This window comes from Tupaia chinensis, unplaced genomic scaffold (genome assembly GCF_000334495.1).
Source record: "Tupaia chinensis unplaced genomic scaffold, TupChi_1.0 Scaffold143847_1, whole genome shotgun sequence".
Lineage (NCBI taxonomy): Eukaryota > Metazoa > Chordata > Mammalia > Scandentia > Tupaiidae > Tupaia > Tupaia belangeri.
Window position 1 is genome coordinate 22,659 of NW_006203698.1, and position 14,381 is coordinate 37,039.

The following is a 14,381-nucleotide window of genomic DNA, read 5'->3' on the forward strand; positions in this document are numbered from 1 at the left end:
TGCTAAGAATACCCAGGTCAGCAGATGGTGTAGAGGTTAAGGCAGCTGGACCCCTCATAGACAACTCTGCAGTTTGAGTACCGACAGCTTAAAACTCATGCCAAGTGTTTGTGAATCCATGATCATGATCAAAATCCCACGAGGAGCATGGAGAAGGAAGAACTGCAGTGTGGCCATTCCCTTGGGAGTGATTTCTCACTTTCTCTCTCTCTCTCTTCCCCTCTCTCTATCTTTCTCTCTCTGGTGAACGCACACTGCTTGTAGAATAATAATAAAAAAAAAAGCTAACTAGTTCAGATAATGTAAAAGCATAATGCATATTGAAGAAAGTCATGTGTATATTTTGTGTATTTTTGAATAAGTCATGGGGTTTTTTTTGTATTTTTGAAAATATCTGCCATAAAATCGGAAAGTCCTCAATGTAAACTAATGAAACATATTAAAGACAGGGTTATTTACTCATTACCAATACCCTTACATTGTTTAACTTCCTTGAGTAATAATTGCTTTTTAATTACTTTTCTAATTTTTTTAAAGAAATCATAGTTTAATTAGATTAAAGAAATCATAGTATAATTAGATAACCTAGTCAGGACACACATCAGAGATTATGGAGTCTTATATGATTTGTCTACAGTTTTTTTGCTTGTTTGTTTGTTTGTTTGTTTGTTTTTTTCTTTTTGAGAGGTTTTTGCTATGGGGTGCGTGCGCTCACCAGACAGAGAGAGACAGAGAGACAGAAAGCGAGAATCACCCCCCAGGAGGGATGGCCACGCCACAGTCCCTTCTCCTCCATTCTCCTCCCGGGATCTTGGGCATGCACACACACACACCCAGTGTGAGTTGTAAGCCACCAGGTCCAGGATGTGAACCACGGTTGACTGCGTGGGAGTCCAGCGACATAGCCATTATGCTAACTGCTGGTCCCAATTACTTTTCTATTTTTATTTTCCTATTTTCATGTGCAATATGGAAAATGCATTGAATAATTAGCAAAAATTCCATTTTATTCATTTAAAAAATACAGAGAATAATAGGTGACAACCAAATGAAAAGCCACAATTTTGTGACTGGGAATAAATACTTTCTTTTGCAGACGAAATATTTCTAACCTGTGATATCTACAAATTAGCTAAAAAAATGCATCAAAATAACAGCGTAACTGAATTTGTGTTATTTGGATTGACACAGGATCCTGTGAGGCAAAAAATGGTGTTTTCAATCTTCTTAATTTTCTATGCTGGAACTGTGGTGGGAAATATGCTCATTATTGTGACTATCAAGTTCAGCCGAACACTTGGCAGCCCCATGTATTTCTTCCTATTTTATTTGTCCTTTGCTGATTCCTGTTTTTCAACTTCGACGGCACCTAGATTGATAGCAGATGCTCTCTCTAAAAAGAAAATCATATCCTACAATGAATGCATGACAGAAGTCTTTGCACTGCATTTATTTGGCTGCATGGAGATCTTTGTCCTCATTCTCATGGCTGTTGATCGCTATGTGGCCATCTGCAAGCCTTTACATTATCCAACCATCATGCGCAAGCAAGTCTGCATCATCTTAATTGTTCTTGCTTGGATAGGGTCTTTCATACATAGTATAGCTCAGATTATTCTGGCCTTAAGGTTTCTCGGGATCTTGGGCACGCATGCACACGCGCCTGGCGTGAGTTTTAAGCCACTGGGTCCGGGACACGAACCGCGGTCGACTACATGGGAGTCCAGCGACATAGCCATTATGCTAACTGCTGGTTCCCAAGTAATTTTGTAATTTTGATGATTTCCTACTTTGTCATCTTGCACTCATTGAGAAACCACAGTGCAGAAGGGAGGAAAAAAGTACTCTCCACTTGTACTTCTCACATCATAGTAGTGATCTTGTTCTTTGGGCCATGCATATTCATATATACACATCCCCCAACCACGTTCCCCATGGAAAAGATGGTGGCAGTATTTCATACCATTGGAACCCCCTTTCGCAACCTACTCATTTACACACTAAGAAATGCTGAAGTAAAAAATGCCATGAGAAAGCTATGGCATATCCAGGTTACTTAAGAAAGCAAAGGATGAATTGAGGGCCTGTCTTGATTAATTTTGACTCTTGATTTGTCTTGGGAAATGCCAATATCAAATATAACAATGTCTGAATGTAGTGGGTATAACATATGGCTGTATACAAGTTTGTAGGTTCTTTTGTTATTTTTGTTCTAGTTTACCAGGCACAGTGAATGTCAAGGCATTGTCTTTTGTGTAAAACCTAGATAGAGTGTAGATCAGATCAAATAATTATGGAACAACTAACACTCTTTTCAATTCAGATTAACTTCCTTTCTAGCCATGTTATACCTGAAGTATAAGCCCAACTCCACAAAAACTCTGTAACCTAACGCATACAATTTTCTCACCTTTTCTTTTTGCTTCTGACCAAAATCTGGTAGCTTTCCTAAAAGCTTTAGTCTAACTCTCTTCTTGATAGCTCAATTCTGGCATTGCCTACCACGAAGTATACCTCACAACTCTGTCTACACTCTGGCTTGATAAGAAGAAAGACATTAACAAAAGAAATTAGTTCAACTTGTAAGTATACATAAAGTTAATTCAGCCAGTTCTCTATGATATTGAATTCCTCCAATAATATCTCTCCAAAAGAAGAATTGAACTTCCTCCTCAACACTTTTGGGGCAAATAAACTAAACTGGTATATAAGAACTGCTCGTTTCTTTTTATAACTAGTTTGTATTTGAAAGGTTCATATTTTTGATTGAGAGATTTTTTTTGTATAGTGATATTCCAAACTTATCTTTTATATTTTTTCAGCTATTCTAATAACCTACAGATAACTCATGAGATTTTTTCTTTATTTACATTAGTAATTTATATATTTGTAGGATTACAATATGACATTTCCTTATTAGAATGTAGGTTTAGTAATTAAATCAGTGTTATTAGTGTACTCATCATCTCAACCAATTGTGTTTTTTCTGTTTTTTGTTTTTTGTTTTTTGTTTTTAGTTTTTGTTACTATAGAGTGCATGTACTTTCAGAAAGATAGAGGCAGAAAGTGTGAAATCACCCTCAGAGGGGATAGGTACATCACATCACTTGTCTTCCATTTCATCTCAGGATTATGGGCATGATTTTGGGAGTTTTAAGCCTCCAGGCCTGAGATTTTAACCACGGTCAACCATGTGGGAGTTCAGCACCACCTAAATCAGTACACCTGCTGGCTTGTCATCATGTCACCATTTGTCATTACTTTGTATTTGCGACATTTGAAATTAATTTAAGTTATTCTGAGATATACAGCAAGTTGTAGTTAACTATATGCTCCCAACTGCATTTTATAAGACTTGAAATTCTACCTTTTATTTAGTTGTAATTTTGTTTCCATTGACCAACATCCCTATATGCTCCATGCCCTCCTCAGCGGTTTCCACCCTACAATAGTCATCCTTCCTCTGTGTGAGGTTCTTCATAAAGTATCAGAAAGCCTTGAGATATTCAGCTCTTTATGTGTTTAGTGTATTGGAGCTACAACAACAAAATTCTCATTCTAAGTGGCACAAAAGGGAAATAATAAATGTTAGTAACTATATTTAAAATTTAAATATAGTAGAGATACAACACATTTTCTGATACTGATGTGCACAAAGGTAAGGCATGCTTTGAAATGAAAAATTATATGAGCTATTACATTTGAAGTTGAATGATGTCAATGAAATAAAGAAAGTCACCATAGGCATTTAGAAAACATTTTTGACACTTGTGTTTATTTTGTAGGAGAACCCACTACTGATGCAAGAAGCTGCTTTCTGTCTGTATTTGTTTTGTCCTACTTTCTCAGTCAAAGGGGTTGTATGGCTTTACAAGTTGATTTACCAATGGAATTTTCATGCCCAAAGTGAGCAGTGCATATTAACAGCTGTACTTTAGAGATACAGGTCATGGGCTATGTCATGAACCTTTTATGTAACATAATGTGTTCTAGTTTACCAGTTTTGTCACAAAAACAATTTCATGTTTTTAAGGCTTAATAGATTCCATTGTGTAAATATATCATGTTTTTCATTCATATACTCATTTTTGTTTTCAAGAGAGATTTTTTCTTTTGGACACGTGTACTTGCCAGAGAGACAGAGAAAGGCAGAGACAGAAAGTGAGAAATTACCCCCTGGGAGGATGGCCATTCCACAATCACTTCTCCATTCTCTTCTCAGGATCTTGTGCACACATATACACACTCCTAGTATGTTTTTTCACCTCTGGACTGAGGACTTGAACCCGTTAGGCTATGTAGGAGTCCTGTGATGTAATCATTGTGCATCTGCTGGTCCCCATTTATGCATTGATGGACACTTAATTGTTCCCACATATAAACAGTTTTGAATAATTCTGCAAGAGACAGGTGACTGTAAATGTTTATTTGACATTCTGGTTTCAATTCCTTTAGGTATACAAATGACAGTTGGATTGCTAGATTATATGGTACCTCTATTTTTGGTTTCGAGGAAAGTTCCTACTATTTCCCAAAATGGATTTTCTAATTTATTATAGCTTGAACAGTGTAAATTGTTTTAGTTTTTCTGCATCCTCACCAACACTTGCCATTCTGATTTTGATAATAGGTAACCTAGCAGGGATAAGGTGATATCACGTTGTGTTATAACATGCATTTTTGTCTGATGAGTGGACACATTGAGAATTGTTTAATATTATCTTTTCATCATTTGTTTGTGTTCTTGCAAGAAATGTCTATTCAAGCTCTTTACTCATTTTTAAAATAAAGTTATTTGTTCTCTTGTTACTGAGTAATATGAGTTCCTTGTGTATTTTAGCTATTTAGCCCCTTAACCAAAGTATGATTTGAAATTGTTTTCTCCCAGTTTGTAGAATTTTTTCACACTCTACTTTTTTGTTGTTGTTGTAAAGAAGACTTTTATTTTTCTGCATCCCATTTGTCTATTTGGCTTGTGTTCCCCATGCTTTTGGGGTCATATCCAAGAAACTGTAAGGCCAATGCCATAAAGAATTTCCAGTTCTTTTTCTACACATTTTATAGTTTCAGGTCTTATATGTAAGTCTTTAGCCTATTTTGTTCAAGTATTTATATACTGATATTAGATAATGGCTCAATTTTTATCTTCTGCATGTGGATATTAAGTTTGTGAGTGCTGAGGCCCTTGTAAAAATTAAATTGATCATAAATGCATCAATTCACTTCTGGACTTTACATTTTTGTAAGAATTATTTTATTTACCTTTATTTTTTGTTTATTTTAATGTGACCAGAGAGAGACAGAGTGTGAGAGAGAGAGAGAGAGGGTAGGAGGGGGAGAGTGAGAAAGTAAGTCACCAGGTTCAGGACTCAAACCGCAGTCAGTCACATGGGAGTCCAGCACACCCAAACATCATGTCACCTGGAGTTTAGATATTTTTAATTGCCAGAGGATGTGTGCTTGCCATAGATAGACAGATATATTGGACCAGGGCAGTGGAGAGAAACGTTACTTAATGGGAGGGGGGGGAACATGGTAAAATCATCCCCCAAGGGGGATGGCCATGCCGCAATCCCTTCTCCTCCATTCTCCTCTCAGGATCTTGGGCACACCCGCACACGTGCCTGGCATGAGTTTTAAGCCACCGGGCCCAGGATGTGTACCATGAGTGACTACATGGGAGTCCAGCGACATAGCCATTACACTAACTGCTGGTCCCCCTTCTCCATTTCTTTATCTTGCAGAAAATTGAAACTATAGTCCTATCTCTCACTTGTTACAATTATTTAAAAACTTAAACACAAATCTTCAAACCACTAAACTACTTGAAGACAGCACAGGGTGGAGCAAGGCAGGTGATGTGGTGGTTGAGGACGCTGGAATCCCACATAGCCAGCCATAGTTTGAGTCCTAGATCTCCTGGCATATTTTCTCATTTTCTCTATTTCTTTCTCTTTCTTTCTCTCTCTCCCTGTCTCTCAAGTTTTAAAAAAAGTGGTAATAAGAAAGTTAAATAATAATAATAATACTTAAAAAAAAAAAGAAACAGAGGGGTAGCAGGTAGAGTGGTGGATAAGGGTGCTGGACTGCCATAGTGCTGACCACATTTCAGGTAATGGACATGTCATCTTGCTTTCTCTCTCTCTCTTTCTCTCTGTATCTCTCTCTGGTCAAATTATAAAGAATAAATAATTAATTAAAAAAGGAAAAACAGAACGCATAGGGCAAACATTTCATATTAGACTAGGCAAGACTTTTTATAATAAGAACCCTGGGGGCCAGCAGATGGCATAGTGGTTATGTTGCTGGAATTCCACATAGTAAACCATGGTTCAAGTCCCAGACTAGTGGCTTGAAACTGAGATCAAGTGCATATGTGTACATGCCTGAGAGTCCAAGAAGAGAATGAAGGATAAGAAATTGTGGCATGGCCATTCTTCTTGAGTGGTGCTTTCTCACCTTCCTTCTCACTGTCTTTATTTCTCTCTCTCTCCTGTGAGTGCACATACCCTAAGGCAAAAGCTTCTAAAAATAAATAAATAAAATAAGATCTTTAAGTCATATAGAATATCAACAAAACTAGGTACCTGTGCCTATCTGTGATTTTGACTGGCTAGGAGACTGAGTGGAGGATTATAGTGCAATGAAACCCTGCAAGTTTGCCTCTCTCCCCTTTCTCCCTCTCTCTTTCCTCTCTTAAAAATAAATAAATACACAAGCTTTAAAAAAATTTAATGGCAGTTTTTCAGAGAAACAGCAAAACAGAACAACAACAACAAACCTAAAATTTATATGGAACCATAAAAGACCCCAAAAAGCCAAAAAAATCTTGAGGAAAAAAAAAGAATTCATACTACCTGATTTCAAAATACACTACATGACACAGCGTTCATGATACAGACAGCAGCATACTAATCTATACTGCTGGAAGTCTCATAGCTAGCTGTTGGTGTAGATACTAATTTGACCTTAAAACCTAATGGACACCTATATGCCCAATATCTGACATAGCTGGAGCATGGCTGAATGAATAGCTCCATGATAAGACCATGTTGAGAGTGTCCTCCCCAAAAGTACACACAAAAACAAACAAAAAAGACTTTATAATTTTTTAAGGGAAATTTTTGCTATAATAGTGTGAGCACACATCAGAGAGACAGAAAGAGATGAAAAGACAGAAAGTGAGAAATCATGCCACAAGCACCACTGGGGTATGGCTGTGCCACAATCCCTACTCTTCAATTCTCATCTCAGGATTTTGGACACACATGCACATGCACCTGGTGTGAGTTTCAAGTCACTGGGTTTAGGACTGAAACCTCAGCTGGTCATGTGAGACAACAGCAACATAGCCATTATGCCATCTGCTGGTCATCCCCCCACCTCAAAAAATCCTTTAAAAATCAAAAGATACACACTACACCACACACACATACACACACACACACACACACACACACACACACACACACACATATAATAAAGCTATAAAAACTATGACATGTGCAAAAGTGGAATAGATTATGAAAGTATATCACCATAGATTAAATATGTGGTTGATGGAGTCAGAAGGTGGCATGCTGGTTAAGGTTCTGGATTCCCACATGGTTCCCACATGGCCAACCATGGTTTGAATCTAGGACCCAGTGACTGGGAACACATGGGTACATGTATATGCATGCCCAAAATCACAAGAGGAGAATGGAAGACAAGGGATTGTGGCATGATCATCTCCCCTATTGGGTAATCTGTCCGTTCTCTCTGTCTGTCTTCCTACAGCCAGTACATGTACACTATGTCAAATACTTTAAAAGAAAAAAAGTGTTGATTTTCAAAGGAAATTTTAAACAAATAGAATTAAGGTCTTGAAGCATTTCTTCAAATAACTATACCAGGAACTGACATGGGGTTTCACCAGTATGATTTTGGAGACAAACTTGCAATCAAAACAATGAAAACCAAGAAGTATAAGTGGTTGGTCCAGTCAAGGTGTAAACAGATGAGCCAAGAGCAGAGGTCATGGCTTTAGCTTTTTAAGATGCTGAAGGCATTTTGCTTGTTGACTATCTGGTGAGGGAAAGAATGATAACAGCTGCTTATTAGGATGATGTTTAGAGAAAGTGAGCCAAAACTACAGCACCCAGGAAAGCCTCACCAGAAAGCCCTCTTTATTACTTAAATGTCCCTATTCATTTCTCTCATCAAACAAAAGCAATTTTGTGAGTAAATTGATGGAAAATCATATGGCACCCACCTTAAATTAAGAAGATTGATTTCACACCTTTTTTTTTTTTTTTCCTAATCTTATTTTCCAAGCCATGGGGTCTGGAATGGGTTCTGCAATCAACCATATGGAAGTCCAGAGCCTTAACCATCACATCACCTACTAATCACTTATTTCCTAATCCTAAAAATCTTTAAAGAATATCCATTTTTTTCTTTACTTAAAATGTCAAAGATTACATTGACCCATTACATTTTATAATAGCCTCCATTCTTTAGGAGTGGACTAATTTGTTGATATCATTGGTTACAAAACTCTTTTGAAATTATGGAGATTAAGTTTTTAATTCATTTTCCATGAAAATATTGAATTCTCCTCTTATATCATCATTACTATGTTAGGACTTCTTTTTCTCCACCACTATAAGATGCTCCCATTAATATTGTACACTCTCAGCCCCAGTTTAGAATAATCTGTAAGATATTTCACTGGTGAATGCTATTAGAAACAAAGACTTGGGTACATGACAATCATTTTTAGTTTTAGTTAAAAGTGTCACTTATCATCCAAATTAACTTCTTCAACTACACGAAAATATCATAATTGAAGACAAATTAAAGATTAAATTATTTATCACATCTGGGTAATGTTACATAATTGGAAAGGAGGGACACTTTAGGGATTGACCTTCCCCAGACTCCTTTATTTTGCATCATTCATATTAAATACTCCTCCAAGATAGGCAAAAGAGAAATTTTTCCTGGTAAAAACCTAGTGTGAGGTTGAATTTCAGAAAGAGTTGGGTGCATCTAGGCTAATTTAGTTTGCCTTCTAGCATGAAGGTGAGAATACCTCACATCTTTGTGTGATCAGAGAGATTCTGGTTCCAGGATAACTGGATATGGAATTAGAAGCAATTTTAAAATTCTCATCAAATATTCAGAAGAAAAGAGGGCAGCAAAACATCTTAGCCATGTATAATCTCTCCCCAAAGCTGGTAAAATTCCGTTTGGGAGAATATCTTAATTGTACTTAATACTCAGAGAAAAATAAATATGCTCAGTGCCATGATCAATGACACATTCACTGCATTTGTGAGAGTAGAAAATTTAGGATTTTCTAAGAGTGCTTTGCGATATAAAGTAAGAAGATAGAAATAGAAGACATGCACAGCAATGCCGAAGGAAATGGGAGCCACTAGGTAAGGGCCACTGGTAGATAATAGTGTAAAAGTTAGTTAAATAGAAATAATACTTATTTGGCTATTGGAGGAAATGCTTTAAGGACGTGCTGATGTTGCTATGGATACAGAAAGACAGGTTTCACTTCTCCTTGATGGAGACCAAATGTAATGTAGTATGGCACATTATTTATTTGTATTTATTAGCATTATTCTAATTCTTCAAATTCTATTTTTATGTATTTCTTATGTTACTTAAAGTCAGGGTGTAAGATACTCGAGAATATACATAACAAATTAAGAAAAGTAAAGATTCATTTAAAAAGTCATATAAATGGGACAAAGTACATAAAACAATTTGTTTAATATTTAAAATATGCAAATAAATATTCCATTATTATATTTAAGTTATCTTACTTAAAGTACCATTAACTACTTAATAGTTAAGAATAAGAAATTAAGAGCATTGAAGATTCATTCAAAAAATCTTTATTAATCACCTACTTTTTCTAGATGCTGAAATTCAGCAGTGAACAGATAAAAATGCCTTTTCTTATCCCTTTTTTCTAATTTGTATTATGTCTATAATTCTAACATCTCTGTTTGTATTATCTAAGTATAAATACATAATTAAAATTATGTATCCCTTAGATAAGTTTTAGGATATCTGTCATTAAAGGTATAAATGTTTTACAGTTAGGTTTAGAATTTAAAAATATATAAATAGCTAGATAAATTGAGATATTGATATAGATATAAGTGCAGGCATTTTTTTTTTGAGAGATTTTCACTATAGGGCTCGTGCCCTCGCCAGACAGACAGAGACATAGAGACAGAAAGCGAGAAATCACCCCCCAGTGGGGATGGTCACGCTGCCATCCCTTCTCCTCCATTCTCCTCTTGGGATCTTGGGCACACACGCACACGCGCCCGGCGTGAGTTTTAAGCCACCGGCTCCAGGACGCGAACCGCGGTCAATTCCGTGGGAGTCCAGCAACATAGCCATTATGCTAACTGCTGGTTCCTTTTATATAGATATAAGTGCAGGCATTTTTTTAATCACACAATGTATAGAAGCCAAATATAATTTTTCAGTTTTTTTCTAAAGTGATTTTACAAAGAGTGTATTTGGAAAACTTCCAATGAAACAAGTGATTATGTAGTTAATGACAGTGTGTTTGTGTATGATGTGTTTAAGAAATACTGAGTTTCACACCTTCCTCCATATTCTGAGTTTAATGTTCTCTTAGAAATACCACTATAAGCCCTGTTACTACAGAAGACAGTTGTGATGGCTCAGTGATATGCCAATATGAAAAACAGAACAACTCTATAGGTAAAGATTTTAAATGCATTATTTTAATAAAGCATGATTGTGAAATATGTTTAATGTAATGTTGATATTACTAGCTCTCCCTTCCATTTCTAACATCCGAATCAGTGTCCTGAGGCAGATACTAAAGATATTATGAAATTTAAAAATATTCTTTTAAATGCACTTTATTTATATCAGTGTGATTTTTTATGTGATATGTGTTGTTCTTCTGTTCATGAGAATGTTATCGCCCTCAGCACACAGTATTATTCTCCTAAATTTTAGTTTTCTCTATTTTTTATAGACTACTTTTTTTTTCTTTCACATTATTTATTATTATTTTTTTGTATATACTTTCAATCATATTGTTTGGCTTACAATGAGACCATTTCTATATGTGCACATTTCTCCCCAGACTACTACATTCAAGAGTCTTCAAAAAGTTTATGAAAATGCATGTCCCCATGGACAAGTTGGTGGCAGTATTTTACACCATTGGAATATCCTTTCTCAACCCATTCATCTACACACTAAGATATCCTGAAGCAAAAACTGCCATGAAAAAGTTGTGGCAATTCAGATTATCTCAGAAAGGAAAAAAATAAATTGAAGGCCTTGCATGATTAACTTTTTAATATTGATTTGTCTAGAGTAATGTCAATATCAAATATGATAATGTCTGACTATTGTGGGAATAACATGTTGCTGTGTATGAGTTTGTGGGTTTCTGCTTTTTGTTTATTTGTTTTATCTATAAGCACAGTGAATGTGTAGGCATTGTCTTTTGTGTCAAAGCTAGATAGAGTATAGATCAAATCAAATAATTATGGAACAGTAGTCTTTTCACTTCAGATTAGCTTCCTTTCTTTCCATGCTATACATGAAGAATAAGCCCAACTCCCCATATGCACTCTAATATGATGCATATGATTTCCTCACCTTTTCTTGATGTTTTTGACCATAATCTGGTAGCTTTCCTGAAGTCGTTAGGCTGAGTCTGTTCTGAGAGCTCAATTTCTGCATTGCTGTCTGTGAACTACAACTCACAACTCTTGTCTCCATTAAAAATGCAACTATTTCAACTTGAGAGTGTCTAAAAAGTTCAACTAATTCTCTATAATATTGAATTCCTCCCTTACCACCTCTTCAATAAAGAATTGAACTTCCTCCTCAACACTTTTGGAGCAAAGAAACTAACTGAGTATATCAAAACTGCCCATTTATTTAATCACTGGTTTGTATTTCAAAAAAAATTTTTTGAGAGATTTTTTTGCTATAGGGTGCGTGCGCTCGCCAGACAGAGAGAGACAGAGAGAGACAGAGAGACAGAAAGTGAGTTTTAAGCCAGGGGGTCTGGGACATGAACTGCCGTTGACTATGTGGGAGTCCAGCGACATAGCCATTATGCTAACTGCTGGTTCCCCCTATTCAGAATTTCTATATAATGGACCTATTCAGACTTTCTATATCCTCCTGGCTCAATCTAGGTAATGAAACATATTTAAGTGAGAATGTTATCTATTCATATCAATTCCCGTACATAGTTTATCTTGTTGGCATAATAATTTTCTTTTTAATTACCATCCTATTTTTATTTTACTGTTTCCATGTGCAATTTGGTAAATATATCGAATAATTAGTAAAAATTCCATTTTATTCATTTAAAAAATAAAGAGAATGGTAGATGACAACCAAATAAAAAATCACAGATTCATGACTGAGAATAGCTATTTTCTCTCCATATTTTGTTTTCTTTTTGAAACCTTTATTTATTTTCTCCTTTACAGATGAGATTTCTACACCATGACTAACCTGAGATTTCTACACCATGACTAAAAAATAAAAATGCATCTAAATAGCAGTGTAATTGAGTTGGTATTACTTGGTTTGACACAGGATCCCATAATTTTCTATGCAGGAATCATGGTGGGAAATATGATCATTATGGTGACTATCAAATTCAGCTGAACACTTGGCAGTCCCATGTATTTCTTCTTATTTTATTTGTACTTTGTTGATTCATGTTTTTCAACTTCAACAGCACCTATTGATAGCAGATGTTCCCTCTAAAAAGAAAATTATATCCTACACTGAATGCATGACACAAGTCTTTGCACTGCATTTATTTGGCTGCATGGATATCTTTGTCCTCATTTTCATGGCTGTTGATTGCTATGTAGCCATCTGAAAGCCTTTGCATTATCCAACCATCATGCACAGGCAAGTCTGCATCATCTTAATTGTTCTTGCTTGGATAGGGTCTTTCATACATAGTATAGCTCAGATTATTCTGGCCTTAAGGTTACCCTTCTGTGGACCCAATTTGATTGATCATTATTGCTGTGATTTGCAGCCATTGTTGAAACTTGCCTGCATGGACACTTACGTGATCAACCTGCATCTGGTATCTAACAGTGGGGAACTTTGTTTAAGCGGTTTTATATTTTTGTTGATTTCATACCTTGTAATCTTGTATTCATTGAGAAACCACAGTGCAGAAGGGAGGAAAAAAGCACTCTCCACTTGTACTTCTCATATCATAGTAGTTATCTTATCCTTTGGGCCATGCATATTCATATATACACGTCCCCCAACCACGTTCCCCATGGATAAGATGGTGACAGTATTTTATACCATTGGAACCCCCTTTCTCAACCCACTCATTTATACACTAAGAAATGCCAAAGTAAGAAACGCCATGAAAAAGTTGTGGCATATTAAGATTACTTAGGAAAACAGAGGATGAATTAAGGGTCTAGTCTCATTAACTTTTGACTCTTGATTTTTATTGTAAATGCCAATATCAAATATGATAATGTGTAAATATCATGGAAATAATGTATTGTTGTATGTAAGTTTGTAGGTTCTTGTTTGTTTGTTTGTTTTAATTTTTTTTCTCCCCTAGATTACAGGCACAGTGAATGTCCAGGTATTGTCTTTTGTGTCAAAGCTAGGTAGAGTGTAAGTCACATCAGATAATTATGAAACAATGGTCTTTTTACTTAAGCATAGCTTCTTTTCTAGCCATGTTATACCTGAAGTATAAACCCAACTACCCATATGCACTCTAATCTAACATTTACAATTTCCTCGCCTTTTCTTGATGCTTCTTACAATAATCAGGTAGCTTTCCTGAAGTCTTTAAGATGACTCCTTCTGAGAGCTCAATTTTGGCATCGCTGACTGTGAAATACAACTCACAACTCTGTCAACACTCTGACTTGATAAGAAGAAAGACATTAGCAAATGCAACTATGTCAACTTGTGAGTGTCCATAAATAAAGTTCAACCAGTTCTCTGTGATATTGAATTCCTCCTTAAAACCTCTTCAATAAAGAATTGAACTTCCTTCTCAACACTTTTGGGGCAAAGAAACTCAGTATATAAGAACTGCTCATTTCATTTTATTACTGGTTTGTATTTGAAAGTTTCTTATTTTCATGTAAGTAATTTTTTTTGTGTAATGATATTCCAATATAATATTTCTTATTTCTTCAACTATTATTATAACCTACACATTACTCATGAGATTTTTCTTTCTTCTTTACATATAGTAATGGCTTACATGTGTAGGGCTAAAATATTATATTTTCTTATGAGAATGTTTAATGATTAAATAAGGGTTATTAGCATACACATCATCTTTGCCTTTTTTTTTTTTT

At 35.6% G+C, this 14,381-nt stretch overlaps 1 protein-coding gene and 1 pseudogene across 1 annotated transcript; both read left to right on the top strand.

Moving 5' to 3' along the window:
• The first annotated feature begins 1,140 nt into the window (after positions 1-1,140).
• LOC102474360 (olfactory receptor 4C11-like) lies at positions 1,141-2,060 on the top strand. Its single transcript, XM_014582845.1, has 2 exons — positions 1,141-1,687; positions 1,723-2,060. The coding sequence occupies exons 1-2, from the start codon at positions 1,141-1,143 to the stop codon at positions 2,058-2,060; spliced, it is 885 nt and encodes a 294-aa protein (XP_014438331.1).
• A 10,504-nt stretch (positions 2,061-12,564) lies between these two features.
• On the top strand, positions 12,565-13,465 carry LOC102474790 (olfactory receptor 4C11-like; annotated as a pseudogene).
• The last annotated feature ends 916 nt before the right edge of the window (positions 13,466-14,381 follow it).

Bases quoted from the DNA above. Each gene is read 5' to 3' on its own strand.
- LOC102474360 (XM_014582845.1), top strand. From the start codon at position 1,141: ATGCATCAAAATAACAGCGTAACTGAATTTGTGTTATTTGGATTGACA. The intron at 1,688-1,722 runs GTCCGGGACACG...ACTACATGGGAG, and splicing joins CGTGAGTTTTAAGCCACTGG to TCCAGCGACATAGCCATTAT.